General features: G+C 59.6%; 1 protein-coding gene across 2 annotated transcripts; it reads left to right on the top strand.

Annotated features, from left to right (window-relative positions):
- Window positions 1-4573: 4573 nt before the first annotated feature.
- Window positions 4574-12334, top strand: OPRL1 (opioid related nociceptin receptor 1; the record flags this gene model as incomplete). Of its 2 annotated transcripts, none has more annotated exons than XM_080813965.1 (3): window positions 4574-4791; window positions 11358-11713; window positions 11811-12334. In XM_080813965.1, the coding sequence occupies 3 exons, from the start codon at window positions 4574-4576 to the stop codon at window positions 12332-12334; spliced, it is 1098 nt and encodes a 365-aa protein (XP_080670091.1). The 2 variants fall into 2 exon arrangements, with proteins under 2 accessions (XP_080670091.1, XP_080670090.1); XM_080813964.1 differs by having other exon boundaries at window positions 4574-4806.
- Between the last annotated feature and the right edge of the window lie 5160 nt (window positions 12335-17494).

The following is a 17494-nucleotide window of genomic DNA, read 5'->3' as shown; positions in this document are numbered from 1 at the left end:
CACCCTTCCAGCCCCCAAACCTTGGCACAAGCTGTTCCCTGGGTGCTACCCATCCCTGCCCAGCATGTGCCTTTGGGGTGTGGCCTGGGCCTTGGGATTCAGCACCAACCCTGGGGCTTGTTGAAGACAAAGGTCTCTGGGATCCAGAAGCAATGAGGGCTTAGGGAGTCTCACCTAGCAGGCAGCCTCCTCCAGGCAGGCCTCCTGGAGACATATAGTCCAGGCAGGGGCTGCTTCTGGCTCAACTCTGTGCTCCCATGGTGGTGAGTTTTGGGAGACAGAGGTCTGGGCTCTCCTCTCAGCTTCCCAGGTCTGGCCCAGGAGGCCTCACAGAAGGGGAATTGCTTGCTGGCTCCTGGCAGTAGGATGGGCTTTACAGGGCAAGAGGAGGCATGCTTTCCTGCAAGAAGGGACTTGTAACTTTCCCTCGGTTTTTGTAGGGTTGAAAGACTTCGGGACCCCTCCTCCCTAACCCTCATTGGCTTGGTGCCCACATGGCTCACATCCTGCAAGTAGCTTCTTCCAGCTCCTTCCCACACCTTGCGGATGGCGGAGGTGCCGCCTGTGCGTCTGGAGCCCAGCACCTGGGAGAGATGACCAGGCAGCCGTCTTTCATTTTTTTGTGTCCAGGACTCACGTGTTTTTCAAGGACTGACGGAAATGCTGAGAGCCAAAGGCATGTTGATGGCTCCAGAGCCTGCAAATAAAATGCCAAAATAAAATTCAAAGCTTTATTAAATGACTACAGAATTTAACATTATATTGAAAAGCCACACACAGCTCAATTCTCCTCTTGGCTTAATTATAAAACTATGGTAAAGTTAAAATCAAACAAATTTATTATGATGAAACTCAGAATCATTAAAGCCCTTTTACTTTTTAACAGCACAAATGGGCTGGGGCTGACCTGCCCCAGAGTGGCTGCTCTGTGTCTTCCGGTGACTGTACCGGGACCCCTGAGCACAGCCCAGGGATGGGGAAGCAAGCTGAGGCAGAGGGGAGAGGACAGCGTGCCTGCCTGGGGCCGTGAGTGGTGGGGTTCCCAGGCCCCAACTCACTAGGCAAGAGTAAAGCGCACTCGCCCCACTTTGTGGGTGTAAATCTCTCTGGGACCCAGGTCTGGCCACAAATGCCATGACTCCCTAGTGCAGCGCAGGCAGCTGAAGCCAGGGTTTGTGGACGCGCATTCTGTGCTCATTCATGTGAGCTGCCTGCTTTGGGCTGTCCCTGGTTTCCCTGTGATATGGGAAACAAAGGCCAAAGAAAAATGAAATGTCCTTACTACTTACAACCCATGGACAAATCCTTGACCTTTCTCTGGGAGCTCAGTGGCCCTGATGTTGACACTTCACTAAGGGCGAAAGGTGATCTTAACCAACCTCCCGGGGTCCTGTGAATCTACTTTTTTTTCTTGAGACAGAGAGATAAAAAGGGGGTGGGCAAGTAGGGTGGGTGGGGGTGGCGGGGAGGGACAGGGGGAGAGAGAGAGGGGGAGAGGAGGGTCCCAAGCAGGGTGTATACTCAGCACAGAGCTTGAGGTGGGACTCGATTTCACGACCCTGAGATCATGACCTGAACGGAAATCAAGAGTCGGATGCTTAACCGACCGAGCCCCCCAGGCACCCCTGAGTCTACTTTAACATATAAAAATTCCTTTGGAAACTTCCTTTATCTCTATTCCCCAAAAGGTACGTTGGCCGTCATCCACCAAGCGTATGACCCACCAATATACATTGGAAAGGTCCCATGACTGTTTTCCTAACAGTAGCGGCCCCCTCAGTGTCCTGGAAACCTTGCTTCCGAAACACCTCAGAGGCTTGTGCTGTCCCTAACCCCTCCAACTTAACAGTTTATCATCGGCCTGTCCTCACGAGCCCCGTGCAGCTCTTTGTGCCCGCGGGTCTTGTCCCTGGGCGCTCATAAACACACCTTCTTCCACCGAAGAATTCTTTCTTGGCCGTTGGCCCCGAACCCAAACATTTCCACAACACCCATGCGTTTTGTTTTGCCTGCATGGGACACACATGCTCTCTCACAGAACGTGTCCCCTGCTGTCCCCTGTGAGACACCTGTGTTCGGTGTCTTAGCCTGGCTGCTCGGGGGTCCAGAGAAGCCTGGGCCGCGTCCTCTGTGCTGCCGGCCCCCTCTGTGGGGTCCCTTTCGTGTTCAGGGAGTACAGTCAGCCTCCTAGCCTGGCCATTCATGAGCTGGGTGACCGAGCCTGTCCTTTGGTTTAGACTGTCCTGTGAGGGGCCAGGGATCTGCCTCTGGCTACCCTTGGTGCCGGGCCCACGGGGCGCACTCACATGGGCCTTTCCAGACCAGCCTCACGGCCCCCTGTTGCCCCAGTCTGTGCCTGAGCGGGGAAGCCACTGAGGGCCCCCATGGGACGCGGCTCCGTGGGCTCCGGCCAGCGAGGGGAGGCCGCGGGGGCTAAGCCTCCTTGGGCTCCTGGCCCTGCTGGGCTCCTGAGGTCCGCAGGATCCTGCTCCTGACTTCGTCTGGAGGGTGTGGAGGCACGTGTGTCTCCCGGGGGTCCGGAAGCCTTGAGCTGTGGGTCTCCCTGCTCTTGCCCCGCCACTCGCTGGCCTCGAGGGCTTGTTGGTGCGGGTTTGCGTGTGTGTGGCCCATGTGTTTGTGCCTGTGTGTGTGTGTGTGTGTGTGCACTTCCGAACCCATGTTTGTGTGTTCAGTCATGTGTCTGTTTGGGCGTCTTCATGTGTGTTTGCGGGCATGTGAGCCTGTGTGTCCCTGCACGTCCTGAGGGAGTGTCTCCATGGTTGTGCCCCGTGTCTCCCTACTGTCCCTGAGTCTGCTACAGTGAAGAGGCAGAGGAGAGTCCTGGGGGGCAGCTTGGGATGCTGAGTCCTAGGGCATCTGCCTGCTCCGTGGTCTCCTGATTTGCCAGGTATCCTAGCAACGCTGCTGCCAGTCGCCTAGCAACCAGGTCCCCATCCTTGAAGATGGATGCTCCAAGCAGGGTCTGGGCTATGTGAGTAGAGCCCGTGCAGGAAGAAGGACCCCATGACTTGGAGGCTGGGGACTCAGCTAAGGGGTCACCCACACAGCATGTGACCCCAGTGCCAGGAAGGAGGCAGCTCCGTGGGAGCTCTTCAGCTGCGTGGGTGCTAGGGGCCCAGGCTGTGAGGAAATGAAGCTCAGGTGTCGCTTTGGGAACGCAGCTGGGGCAGAGACACCCTTGGTGTGTCTCAAAGTGGCAGATGGATCTGGGTTGCGCAACACCGAGGCTTAACGCTCCGGCCTGCAGAAAGCTGATGCTGATGGCAGTGACCTCGTGTGTGGGGACTGGTGAGCTTGCCTTCACCGTGGACCTGTGGAGTGCGCGGTGGGCACACAGGGTGCACCATGGAGTCGAGGCACCTGCTGGTCCGCAAGGCTCTGACCCACTTGGTGCTGGCCAGGCAGGCCCCCTGCTGCACACATACCCTCCTCTCGGCCTGCCCCTGCTCCGCCGGGGACACCCTCTGAGGGGCCCTTTCTGGGCCCAGAATGCCCACCCGGGGCTGGTCTGGGTCCACCTGAGGCAGTGTCTCCGTGTGTTAGACGAGGCCCCGCCTCCGTGTCCCAGTCTGTGCGGCTTGTGGGCGTCCCCCTGAGTCTCTGTCCCATGTCCCTGTCTGTGTCCTTGTGTGTATGTCTATCCCTCGACTCGGTTCCCGTGTGGATCTGCGTCCCTGTGTTTGTGTGTGGGAGCCGGTCTCTGTCGTCCATCGCGCAGTGCGCGCTCGAAGGACATCCCGTGCGGGGCCGGCCACCCCCCTTCCCTGCGGCCCCTCACCCCGCCCTCAGCGCCCCTCCTCCTCGGGAGCGGCAGGCCCCGCCCCGTCCCCCAGCTCCGCGCCAGGCTGCGGCGTCGGCGTCGTCGGCTCTGGTATCTGCTGGGAAGGAGTCGCTCCGGCTCCCGCCGCAGCCCGGGCAGCCCAGCGGGGACCTGCGGCTGGTCGGGCAGCGGCATCCCAGCCCCGCGCCGCTGGGGCTGAGGGTTAGAGCCGCCACAGCCTCCGCTCCCACGGAGGTTGCTAAGGTAAGGCCTAAGCTGGGGGGGGGGTCGGGGGTCTGGGGTCGGCTGTGGACAGACTGCAGCCCTCGGGCAGGACTGGGGAGGGGCAGGAGGGAGTCGTGTCCTGTGTCCCGCGGGTTTCTGGGTGTGTCTCTGCCCCTTTTGTGTCTGTGTGTGTCCGAGGTCGGGTCTGGACGTTTCTGTGGGTGGTGTGCACACATGGATAGCTGTGTGCCCCTGAGCCACTGTGGGTGGACACGTGTGTCGGTGTGTGACTGTGTGACTACACGCGCAAGTCCCATGCAGGAGACTGTCGGCCGAGCGAGACGGCGTCCTCGTCTGCACACACGCCTCTAGACACATCCCTGTCTGCTTGTCTCCATGGTTCCTGTGTGTGCGTGTGTGCCTCTGCCTCCATGGCTGTGGGGGGTGGTGGCGGGGGCCGCACACCCTGTGCCTGGAGGCCTCCAGGCTGGGTGGGGGTCAGGTGCTGTGGTCATGTGTCCCTGTTCTCTCCCAGGCTCCAGGTGGCTTTGCACACAGGGAGGCAGAATGGAGTCCCTCTTCCCTGCCCCCTTCTGGGAGGTCCTCTACAGTGGCCACCTGCAGGGCAACCTGTCCCTCCTGAGCCCCAACCACAGCCTGCTGCCCCCCCACCTTCTGCTCAACGCCAGCCACGCCGCATTCCTGCCCCTTGGGCTCAAGGTCACCATTGTGGGGCTTTACCTGGCCGTCTGCATTGGGGGACTCCTGGGGAACTGCCTCGTCATGTATGTCATCCTCAGGTAGGCTGGGGACCCACCCACGCTGCTGCAGAGGGGAAGGAGGCAGGGGGCTGTGTTGGGTGGGCCTGCTAGGTAGAGATTCTGCACATTTCCTGTTCAATTTCTTTTTTTTTTTTTTTAAGATTTCATTTATTTATTTGACAGAGAGAGATCACAAGTAGACAGAGAGGCAGGCAGAGAGAGAGAGGGAAGCAGGCTCCCTGCAGAGCAGAGAGGCTGATGCGGGGCTCGATCCCAGGACCCTGGGATCATGACCCGAGCCGAAGGCAGAGGCTTAACCCACTAACCCACCCAGGCGCCCTCCTGTTCAATTTCTGGTCATCCTGTCGGGCGGCGTCAGGGGCAGGGTCGGTTCGGAGGCCCTGGGTGCTCACGTCTTCATGGCTGGGGCACCGGACCAGGGGGAGAAGGAAAGGAAGGGATCAGCCTTGCTCACCCCGGTCCTGGTAGGCGGGAGGAGGGGGGATGCAGCCGTGTCCCCGATGGAATGTCCCCCTGACTCCTGACAGACCACACCCCCTGATGCGGGGGCCCAGCTCCTCGCCCAGCCACTGTGGGAAGATCGCATGGATCTCACGGTGACCCTGAGAGGCAGCTCCGGCTCAGCCGGTTCTGGTCAGTGCTGGGGCTGTGCCCGAAGCCCCTCCCCTTCGGCTCCAGGCGACTGCCGGGGTCTGGGTCGACTCCAGCATGTTCTGGTGCTTAGACTGGGAAAGCCTGGGGGATCAGAAGGGCTGGCCAGGCTGCAGGAGAGGGGGACGTCATAGGAACAGCATGGGGACATTGTGAGGACGGTGTGCATGCGTGCATGTGTGTGCATGTACACACGTAGGTACAAGCATGCACACACAGGTGAGCACACAAATCTGTGAAGTGCACACATGTAGGTGGGTACACAACAGTGCACGCACACACGTGTGTCTGCACACGTGCATGGGTGAGAGTGTCCACACATGAGTTAGCATGCGGTGCGGTGTGCCTGTGCACATACATGTGCACCTTACAGCTGGGCACACGTGTACAAGCACACACATGCAAGTGTGCTCCTGCACACACTAGTGAGCATGCACACACGTGTGAGTGCCCATGCGTGGAAAACCAGTGTGTGAGTGTGCACACAGACACGTGCAAGGTGTGTGTGTTGGTGTGTGTGGTGCACATGCTTATGCAGGGGGCAGGGAAGAGCAGCTGTCTGCGGTGCTGACCCCCAGGGGACCGGACTCGCATGGCCCTCTGTGGCTGCAGGTGACAAGTGTCCCAGCTTGCGGTGGTCTGGTTTACCCTTCCTGTCATCACTGCTTCTCTGTCTCTCTCCTCTGCCGTGGGGCATCCACACTCAGAGCCACATCCTCGTCCTCGTCAAAGCAGATAGGGAAGGTCCCCAGAGACACTGATGGGTGGGGACCAGCCTGAGTGTCAGGATGGCGTATTCTGACCCCATGGACTGGGATCGGCTGCCCCAAGGGTCAGAGACACCACTTGCAAGCCCTGCTCTTCTTAAGAGACTTTATTTTATTTTTAAAAAAGATTTTATTTATTTATTTGACACAGAGAGAGAGATCACAAGTAGGCAGAGAGGCAGGCAGAGACGGGGAAGCAGGCTCTCTGCTGAGCAGGGAGCCTGACACGGGGCTCGATCCCAGGACCCTGGGATCATGACATGAGCTGAAGGCAGAGGCTTAACCCACTGAGCCACCCAGGCGCCCCGAGACTTTATTTTTTTACAGCAGTTTTAGGTTCAAAGCAAAGTTGAGAGGAAAGAACAGAGATTTCCCTTATACCCTCTGCCCCTACATGCATGGTCTCCCTGTTCCCAACATCCCCACCAGCATCGTGCATTTTGCAATAATGACAACTTAGTCTCATAACTGAACCTACATGGGGGCACGTGGTTGCTTCTAAGTTCTGGCAATTATGAATATGGCTGCTGCAAACATCTGCGTGCAGGTGTATTTTGGTGTAGATGTTAAGTTTTCAGCTCCTTTGGGTAAATATCGAGGAGTGTGTTTAGCTTGGTAAGAGACCACCAAACCGTCTTCCAAAGTGGCTGTGCCATGTTGCCTCCCCCAGCGGCGGCGACGGTTCCTGTTGCGCCGCACGCTCGCCGGCCCGAGGTGCCAGCGCTCCGGGTTTTGCCCGCTCCAGGAGCGAACGGTAGTAGCTCCCTGTTCTAATTGGTGAGGCGTCTGGTAACGTCTTTGGCTTTTTTTTTTTTTTTTTAAGATTTTTATTTATTTATTTGACAGAGAGACGGAGATCACAAGTAGGCAGAGCAGCAGGCAGAGAGAGAGAGGGGAAAGCAGGCTCCCTGCTGAGCAGAGAGCCCGACGCGGGGCTCGATCCCAGGACCCTGAGATCACGACCCAAGCCAAAGGCAGAGGCTTAACACACTGAGCCACCCAGGCACCCCGTCTTTGGCTTTTTGAGAGAGAGAGAGACCCGGGGAGGGGAGGGGCAGAGAGAGAGAAACTCCAGCAGACCCGGCACTGAGCAGGGAGCTCCAGATGGGGCTCAATCCCGGGACCCTGAGATCAGGACCGGAAGTCAGACCAGAAGTCAGACGCTTAACTGATCGAGGCCCCCAGGCATCCCAGGTTTTCTGTTTTCTTATTGTTGAGTTTTAACGGTTTTTTGTATATTCTTGATAGCAGTCCTCTATCAGATGTGTCTGTGGCTCGTCTTCTAGTTCTCTTCACCCTCTCCGCTTTTCTACCAGCTCTTTTTTTTTTTTTAAAGATTTTATTTATTTATTTATTTGTTTATTTGACAGACAGAGATCACAAGCAGGCAGAGAGGCAGGTGGAGAGGCAGGGGGAAGCAGGCTCCCCGCCGAGCGGAGAGCCCGATGTGGGGCTTGATCCCAGGACCCCGAGACCACGACCTGAGCCAAAGGCAGAGGCTTAACCCACTGAGCCGCCAGGTGCCCCTGCCTGCTCTTTTAAGACCACTTAGATCCTCTGAGCCTAAGTGTCCTCCTGTGCAGAGTGTGGACCAATATAGCCTTTTAAAATCTTAAATGAGAATGAAACCCGTGTGGAGAGCTTGGCTCAGATGTCTGCTACTGTGGTCCTTGTGCTGTTATTTGGTCATAATTAAGGCCTGTTCGTGCTGATTCCAAATCCTTCTCTAAGACGCAGAACTGACCCAGATCCTCTTATGGTAGGTTCAGTGGCATGGAGCCTTGTCACCTCTGGTGTTGCTGCTGCCGACACTGTCATCCCTGCCGTCACTCCTCCCACCTCTACGACCTCATCACCACGACCATCACTGCTATCTCCGTCTCCACCCACATAGTTCCAGCCCCCACTTACCACCCCCCAACAATTACCACCCCCATACTTACCACCCCCCACACTTATGACCCCCCAACCTTTCCACCCCCCACACTTGCCACCCCCCACTTACCAGCCCCCACTTACCACCCCCCCAACAATTACCACCCCCATACTTACCACCCCCCACACTTATGACCCCCCAACCTTTCCACCCCCCACACTTACCACCCCCCACTTGCCACCCCCCACTTACCAGCCCCCACTTACCACCCCCCAACAATTACCACCCCCATACTTACCACCCCCCCACTTATGACCCTCCAACCTTTCCACCCCCACACTTACCACCCCCCACTTACCAGCCCCCACTTACCACCCCCCCAACAATTACCACCCCCATACTTACCACCCCCCCACTTATGACCCCCCAACCTTTCCACCCCCCACACTTACCACTGCCCACTTGCCACCCCCCACTTACCAGCCCCCACTTACCACCCCCCCAACAATTACCACCCCCATACTTACCACCCCCCACACTTATGACCCCCCAACCTTTCCACCCCCACACTTACCACCCCCCACTTGCCACCCCCCACTTACCAGCCCCCACTTACCACCCCCCCAACAATTACCACCCCCATACTTACCACCCCCCCACTTATGACCCTCCAACCTTTCCACCCCCACACTTGCCACCCCCCACTTACCAGCCCCCACTTACCACCCCCCAACAATTACCACCCCCATACTTACCACCCCCCACACTTATGACCCCCCAACCTTTCCACCCCCCACACTTACCACCCCCCCACTTACCAGCCCCCACTTACCACCCCCCAACAATTACCACCCCCATACTTACCACCCCCCCACACTTATGACCCCCCAACCTTTCCACCCCCGCACTTACCACCCCCCCACTTACCAGCCCCCACTTACCACCCCCCAACAATTACCACCCCCATACTTACCACCCCCCACACTTATGACCCCCCAACCTTTCCACCCCCGCACTTACCACCCCCCCACTTACCAGCCCCCACTTACCACCCCCCAACAATTACCACCCCCATACTTACCACCCCCCACACTTATGACCCCCCAACCTTTCCACCCCCCACACTTACCACCCCCCCACTTACCAGCCCCCACTTACCACCCCCCAACAATTACCACCCCCATACTTACCACCCCCCCACTTATGACCCTCCAACCTTTCCACCCCCACACTTACCACCCCCCACTTACCAGCCCCCACTTACCACCCCCCCAACAATTACCACCCCCATACTTACCACCCCCCCACTTATGACCCCCCAACCTTTCCACCCCCCACACTTACCACCCCCCACTTACCACCCCCCCACTTACCAGCCCCCACTTACCAGCCCCCCAACAATTACCACCCCCATACTTACCACCCCCCCACACTTATGACCCCCCAACCTTTCCACCCCCCACACTTACCACCCCCCACTTGCCACCCCCCACTTACCAGCCCCCACTTACGACCCCCCAACAATTACCACCCCCATACTTACCACCCCCCACACTTATGACCCCCCAACCTTTCCACCCCCCACACTTACCACCCCCCACTTGCCACCCCCCACTTACCAGCCCCCACTTACCACCCCCCAACAATTACCACCCCCATACTTACCACCCCCCCACTTATGACCCTCCAACCTTTCCACCCCCACACTTACCACCCCCCACTTACCAGCCCCCACTTACCACCCCCCCAACAATTACCACCCCCATACTTACCACCCCCCCACTTATGACCCCCCAACCTTTCCACCCCCCACACTTACCACCCCCCACTTACCAGCCCCCACTTACCAGCCCCCACTTACCACCCCCCAACAATTACCACCCCCATACTTACCACCCCCCACACTTATGACCCCCCAACCTTTCCACCCCCACACTTACCACCCCCCACTTGCCACCCCCCACTTACCAGCCCCCACTTACCACCCCCCCAACAATTACCACCCCCATACTTACCACCCCCCCACTTATGACCCTCCAACCTTTCCACCCCCACACTTGCCACCCCCCACTTACCATCCCCCACTTACCACCCCCCCAACAATTACCACCCCCATACTTACAACCCCCCACACTTATGACCCCCCAACCTTTCCACCCCCACACTTACCACCCCCCCACTTACCAGCCCCCACTTACCACCCCCCCAACAATTACCACCCCCATACTTACCACTCCCCCACACTTATGACCCCCCAACCTTTCCACCCCCCACACTTACCACCCCCCCACTTACCAGCCCCCACTTACCACCCCCCAACAATTACCACCCCCATACTTACCACCCCCCCACACTTATGACCCCCCAACCTTTCCACCCCCCACACTTACCACCCCCCACTTACCAGCCCCCACTTACCACCCCCCAACAATTACCACCCCCATACTTACCACCCCCCCACACTTATGACCCTCCAACCTTTCCACCCCCAACACTTACCACCCCCCCACTTACCAGCCCCCACTTACCAGCCCCCCAACAATTACCACCCCCATACTTACCACCCCCCCACACTTATGACCCCCCAACCTTTCCACCCCCCACACTTACCACCCCCCACTTGCCACCCCCCACTTACCAGCCCCCACTTACCACCCCCCAACAATTACCACCCCCTTACTTACCACCCCCCCATCACCAATATTACTATTAATTCAGTCAACAAATATTTATTAAGCAGCCGTAATGTCCCCAGACCTGTTCCTTGGGTACAGCCAGACCACATTAGCTCCTCTCCCATTCCTGTCACCATTTCCTGTCTCTATCCCCAGACCACAACATGGGTTGTGACAGCCGTTGATGTGCTCTTGTAGACTTTGGAGCCCTTAGAAATCTCTGGTGTCTGTAAGGCCAACCTTGTAGTCCGTGAAGGGTCTTTAGGAAGACTTGAAAGGGAAGGGGGAAGACAGGCTCTTTTTCTTAGGAGTCCTGCCTCTTTGATCCCGTGTGGAGTCAGATGTGTGCCCTGCTCCCCTACATACCCAACTTCTCCGAAGCAGACCCGTCTTCTGGACTGGTCTGGAACCCTTTTGTGTGTGCTGGAAGGACTGTTTGCTCCCCGGCTCCGTGCCCTTATGCTGGGCCCAGGAACCTGCATTTTAACAAGGGCCTCAGACTGGATGCTCTAGTGGCAATAAGAAGGGCCCTGGGGCTTTGCTGCCAGGTCCAGCTATGGACACTGGATAAAGCCTTCCTTTTCCCTGTGCTCTCTGCAGACACACCAAGATGAAGACGGCCACCAACATTTACATCTTTAACCTGGCCCTGGCCGACACTTTGGTGCTGCTGACACTGCCCTTCCAGGGCACTGACGTCCTCTTGGGCTTCTGGCCATTTGGAAATGCCCTGTGCAAGACGGTCATTGCCATCGACTATTACAACATGTTCACCAGCACCTTCACCTTGACCGCCATGAGTGTGGACCGCTACGTAGCCATCTGCCACCCCATCCGAGCTCTCGATGTCCGGACGTCCAGCAAGGCTCAGGCTGTCAACGTGGCCATCTGGGCTCTGGCGTCCGTTGTCGGTGTTCCTGTTGCCATCATGGGCTCGGCGCAGGTCGAGGATGAAGGTCAGTGGGCGGCCCCCCTTCCCCAGTGCTCTTGTTGCCTGGGTCGCAGAGGGTCCTTCCCGGTGCACCCACACTGACCCTGGCTTTCTCCCTGCAGAGATCGAATGTCTGGTGGAGATCCCCGCCCCACAGGACTACTGGGGCCCTGTGTTTGCCGTCTGCATCTTCCTCTTCTCCTTCATCATTCCCGTACTCGTCATCTCCGTCTGCTACAGCCTCATGATCCGGCGGCTGCGTGGCGTACGCCTGCTGTCCGGCTCCCGTGAGAAGGACCGGAACCTGCGGCGCATCACGCGGCTGGTGCTGGTGGTGGTGGCCGTGTTCGTGGGCTGCTGGACGCCCGTGCAGGTCTTTGTGCTGGCACAGGGCCTGGGGGTGCAGCCGGGCAGCGAGACCGCCGTGGCTGTCCTGCGCTTCTGCACAGCGCTCGGCTACGTCAACAGCTGCCTCAACCCCATCCTCTACGCCTTCTTGGATGAGAATTTCAAGGCCTGCTTCCGAAAGTTCTGCTGTGCCCCGGCCCTGCGCCGGGAGACGCAGGTGTCCGACCGTGTGCGCAGCATCGCCAAGGACGTGGCCCTTGCCTGCAAGACTTCTGAGACGGTACCGCGGCCCGCATGACTAGGCGTGGACCTGCCCATGGTGCCCGTCAGCCCGCAGAGCCCATCAACACCCAACACGGAGCTCACCCAGGTCACTGCTCTTTAGGCTGACACCCAACCTGGGTCCTGGGCATTGCAGGACTTGTGGACTTGCGCGTGGCCTCAGAGGGCCTGGTGACGTCATGGGGCAGGTCAGATGGTAGCTGCCCTCCTAGTGCATAGCAGAGAGGGGACACCTGCCACGAGTGTGCTCGGCCAGAACCCCTGCCAACACCCTAACCCTCGTGGGACTCTGCTGGCCTCTCCCCAGCGGCGCCCTGCGGGCTCTGGGTATGGGCACACCTGGAGGTGTGACAGCAGTGTGCCCCCTGCTCCCTGTGCCATGTGCTTTCTGTGGGGGGCCCTGCAACCCCTTCTTGGGGTTTGGAGCTGCTGCTGCAGACTTGCCTGGGCCTCACGTGCCCTCATTTCCCCGTCCCCCACGCCCGCCTCTGAGAGGCTTCTGAGGGGCTTTTCGCTCCCGGAGCACAAAGAAACATCAGCCACAGATGTGGCTGTCCAGGGGCGTGGAGGTGGCCCGGAGGGACAGTGGGCCGCTTGGTCACCTCAGGCCACTTTGTCATTCTGGAAACAGCCCCGGAGTCCGGGTCTTGGCTGCACAGCGCTGGAGGGGAGGGGCGCTCTGCTGTGCTCGGTCCCTGGGTCCTCCGCGGCTCTCCTGAAATCAGAGGTCAGCAGTTTTGCAGCCGACAGGCCCCTGCGCCCTGTTTGGACCCTGGTGGACCTGGAAGAGGAGTGGCCGTGGGGACGGACTCTGCTCTGCCTCTCTGGCTGGCGACCGGCCCCGGCGTCACTGACGAGCCTCCAGGGGTCTGTGGGGGAGGCCCGAGCTTCCTGCTGCCACTATGAGAATGGTCTGGAGTGGGAACACCGTTGCCGGGGAGAGGGGGCTCCCGGCCGTGGTCCCCGGAGCAGCACCCTTCCCGCTCTGTGGTTGGGAGCTGCCGTCTGGCGACTTTGAGACACTCTTTCCCGTAGATAAACTATGGAAATCCAACACTGAAAAGACCGTTCTGCCTCCACCGGTGAGCTGAACGGCTGACCTCAGCCAGGTGGTCTCGGGCACCTGCAGAGAACAGGAAGCACTGACTTTGGGGTGCCCCAGCTCTGTGGGTTCATTCCTGGGGTGGGGGAGCCGTGCTTCCTGCAGTGCAAGGCCCTGGGGCCTGGACCTGCCCCGCTGGGGCATTTTCGTGACAGGCCGAAGGACGTGTGCTGAGGGGACATGTAGCTTCGTGTATTTATGCATGCGACCAGTGTCCTATGCCCCACACGGAACCAACCCTAATCTTGTCTCCAGGGGTCCTTGGGGCCGCCATAAATCCCTTCCCACTGAGCAGGTGTTTCTGACTCCTGTGGGGTGGGGCGGCTGGAGTAAGGAGTCCTCCCACCTGCTCTGCGCTCCTCACCTGGCCAGGCTCTGTCTTCATGGGATTTCGTGATGTGCTGGAGGTCTGTTTCCTTTCCTTCAGCACAAGTCGTTTCTCCTTGAACAAGCAGCTACAGCACCTACATCCTGCCCCTGCGGCTGGAGGCTCCCTGGGTCGGGGCGGGGCGTGCTCTTCCCGTGGACCCCCACGTGTCTCTCACCCCACTTAGTCTCAGCAGACCCCTCCCTGCCCCAGCCCTCTCCTCCTTCCTTGGGCGGACCCAGCGGAGTCTGGAAGATGAGCAGAATAGCCTCCATTGGTGGCCCTGAGATGGGGACGTGCCTCCGGCTCTGGTGTGGACCCAGTTTGGACCAGGTTGACCCTCGGGGTGGGCGACCCTCTCAGAAAGAGGGGCAGCAGAGGAGGCGGCAAGGGCAAGCGCAGGGGGACGAGTTTGGCCCCCGCAGAGGGGCCCGTGTGCTGTTTCACACCGGCCTTAATGATGGGCACTTGGCTGTTCAAACAGACATTCAGCATCAAGGGGAAGTTTGGGAATGAGGGGCCTATAGCAGCGGGTACCTGCGGAGTGCTCGGGAGACTGTGGGGTGGGGCGGGGCGGGGCGAGCGCAGGTGGTGTGGGTACCCTAACCTGCTCGCCCAGCACCCCAGTGAGCATCTGCGGGGAGATGGGCTCTGAGGGGTCAGGTGCATTGGCTGGGGTGAGGAGCCTGCCCCTGCCGGCCCCCCCGCCCCCCCTGCCCCCTGTTGCCCCCCCGCCCCCCCAGCCTTGGCCCGCACCGCCTTCGCCCTCCCCTCGGCTCTCACCAGCTCCTGGGTTTGGTCCAGTCTCCCGACTTCTCCGAGCCTCTGCACAAGGACAGCTAACTTTCCCTTACGGGTCTGTGGGGGAAGGCCCGGGTGGTGGAGGAGGCGGCGGGGGCCGGGGATGCCCACCTAACCCTGACCGCGCGGCCGGGGATGCCCACCTAACCCTAACCCTAACCCTAACCCTAACCGCACGGCCAGGGATGCCCACCTAACCCTGACCGCGCGGCTGGGGATGCCCACCAGCGACACTGAGACTGCGGGATCTCTGCCGGGATGCCGGGATGCCGTCCGCACCCACCACAGGGGGACTTGGAGCCCGGAGGCAAGGGCGGGCTCACTCTGGGTCGAGGGGTCCAGAGGTCCAGGACACTCCCTCCTCCCGCCCAGCCCATCTCAGGAAGTCACGGTGGAGGGCTTGGGCCACAGCCAGCTTTGGGGTGGGGGCGGTGGTTGGCGTTTTGCTGGGGCGCCGCCACCGGCTTGGGCAGGACCTTGGTGAGGATTCCCCTGTCTCCTGGTCTTGGTTGGCCCATGGCTCCCAGTCCTTGAGGTCTCACCCTTGAGCGAGGACCCCCTCTCCGTTGGAGGTAGGGATGGCGTGGGGACGTGTGCCGCTTGGCTGATCCTGATCTGCCTCGGTCCCTGCCAAGGCGTGGAAGTGTTGCGGGGGTGGGGGGGCAGGGGCAAACGAGGGGGGCGGGGGGGCGGGGTCTCTTAGCCTAGCGGTCCTCCCCTCCTGTTCCCTTGGCTTCTCAGGAACGCAGCGCCTGCCGAGGGTGGCTTGGGCGCCCTGTTCCCTCACTCATTTGCACCTGCTCACACCTCAGATGGGTGTTGAGAGCCTCCGCTCCTCTCCTGAAGAAGCTTGCAGGGACGGGCGGTGCGGAGGCTGTAATGAGGGCTGCTGCCGGCAGAGGAATGACCGCACTGCGGGGAACAGGACTCAGAACCTTCCAGGGAGAGATGTGGGTGTGAGTGGTGGTTTAAAAAATGTCCACAGGCCCCGCGCATGGGCTTGGGGACTTGCTCCTAATGAACGGAATGTGGCACGTGGCCTCCAGGACAGTCTTGAATGGCGTCGAGGCCTCCTCTGGCCTCTCCCTGCCCACCTGCTCGCCCCCTGGGGCCAGGTAGTGAGGATACTCCAGCAGCCCTGGGGGGAGTCTGGGTGGCGAGGACCTGAGGTCTCCTGCCGCGGGCCTTGCGAGGGAACCTCCTTGGAAGCAGCCCCCGTGGCCCTCGTCCAGCCTTCAGGCGACCAGAGCCTCAGCTGCAGGCCTGAGCCTAACCTCAGGAGAGTGTCTGAGCTAGAACCATTCCAAAACTGTTCCCGAATCCTTGGCCCACGGGAGCTATGCGACAAGGTTTCAAGCCGATAGATTCTGGGGAAATTTGTTACACGGCCACGGATCACGGTGTTGTCAAGGAAGAGAAGGGGGAGAGGGTGTGTTTGAATTGTATCAGGCTAAGAGAGGAGAGGTGAGAGGGATGCGGGTCTGAGCTCCGAGGACACACGTGACTAGGGACGCTGGAGTGTATGACAGGTAGTTGCCATGCACCGTGGGGTGACCTCATGGGTGGTGAATGGTGGGTGTAGCGTGGCAGGGGAACGGACTGCTCAGAGCTCCCTGCCATGAGGACAACAACCGGTCTGGGCCCTGGGAGCTCTGGAAGGTATCGAGAGGTGCCAGTGACCCCGGGTAGCATGACCTGAACCCCAGGCATAGAACCAGCTGGATCCATGGGGCCAAGGCTGGGGATCCTGGCCAAGGCCTGCTAGGGCAGTTTCTGGGGACTTGTCCCCCCTTCCCAACTCCTGGAAGAAAATGGTCTCTGAGTGGCCAGCCCCTCAATGTCCCCACCCTGCCCCTGGAGGCTCAGCGTGGAGCTCCTGCTGGAAGAATCTAGGCCCCAGGCCACACCCCAGGGAGAAAGTGGTCCAGATGCCAGCCCATCAAGTGACAGATGTCCTTTCTAGACTGTGGGTGTCCAGAGGTCCTGGCAGAAGGGTCCTGGGTCCTAGAGCAGGATTTGAGGGGGCCACAGGCTGAGATATGGAGGACACAGAACGGGTGTGGGCCACAGCAGGGGGGGTCAAGAGAGGGCACAAGAGGGGCACAGGTTTCCTGGTGAAATGCCACCCGTTTCCAGCGATCAGCGTGCATTCCGTAGCCGCCTTTGGGGATGGAGTCTGTGGTTTCGCAGTAACACGTGGCTTTCCTGCCCCAGGTGTTCCCACTTTTATCATCTGTTCATACTGTCTTGGGAGGAGCCAGCCTGAGCGTCCCCGAGAAGAGATCACAGTTTGGGTTTCTTTCCCTCCAGATCACGGCTGTCAGGGAGGATGGGGAAGGGGCATCCAGGGAGGTTGGTTGTCTGTCTGTGTTTCTGCAGGTGAGTAGAGTCGGGATGTCTGCTGTGCCAAGAACTTTGGCCTGGGTCAGATTGGTGGGGGCGGGGGGGCAGACTTGTACCCCCGCAGCCTCTCACCCAGGGGCTGTCCAGGTGGCAGACATGGACAGGGACAGGCTCACGGTCATCTCTGCAGGTGTGGTGGCTAACCTTCGTGGTCTTTCTCTCTCTGCATGGAGAAGGTAGTGATGGGATGTGAGCAAGTGGGGCGTTCCTCCAAAGTGACAGCACTTGTCCTAAGATATCCCGGGGTGCTGGTGGGAGGGGTCCTCAGGCCCCCGGACACCAGAATGTGCTCTGGAAGGTGTTTCGGAAGCTCTCACTCAGGAAGTGTAGAGGAAAGGGTTGGGACGGGAGCTGGCACAGCTCCTTTAGTTCCTGGGCCGGAGGCTGGTGATGGCACAGGAGATGTGGATGACCAGGGACTTCTGGGGCAGGTGTGCGGTCAGGGTCACGACGGAGGCCAGGTGGACGGGCGTCCAGCAGAACAGACCCGTGGCCAGCGCAGC

Source organism: Martes martes, assembly GCF_963455335.1.
Source record: "Martes martes genome assembly, chromosome: 9".
NCBI lineage: Eukaryota > Metazoa > Chordata > Mammalia > Carnivora > Mustelidae > Martes > Martes martes.
This window is presented reverse-complemented; position numbering and strand designations above follow the sequence as displayed.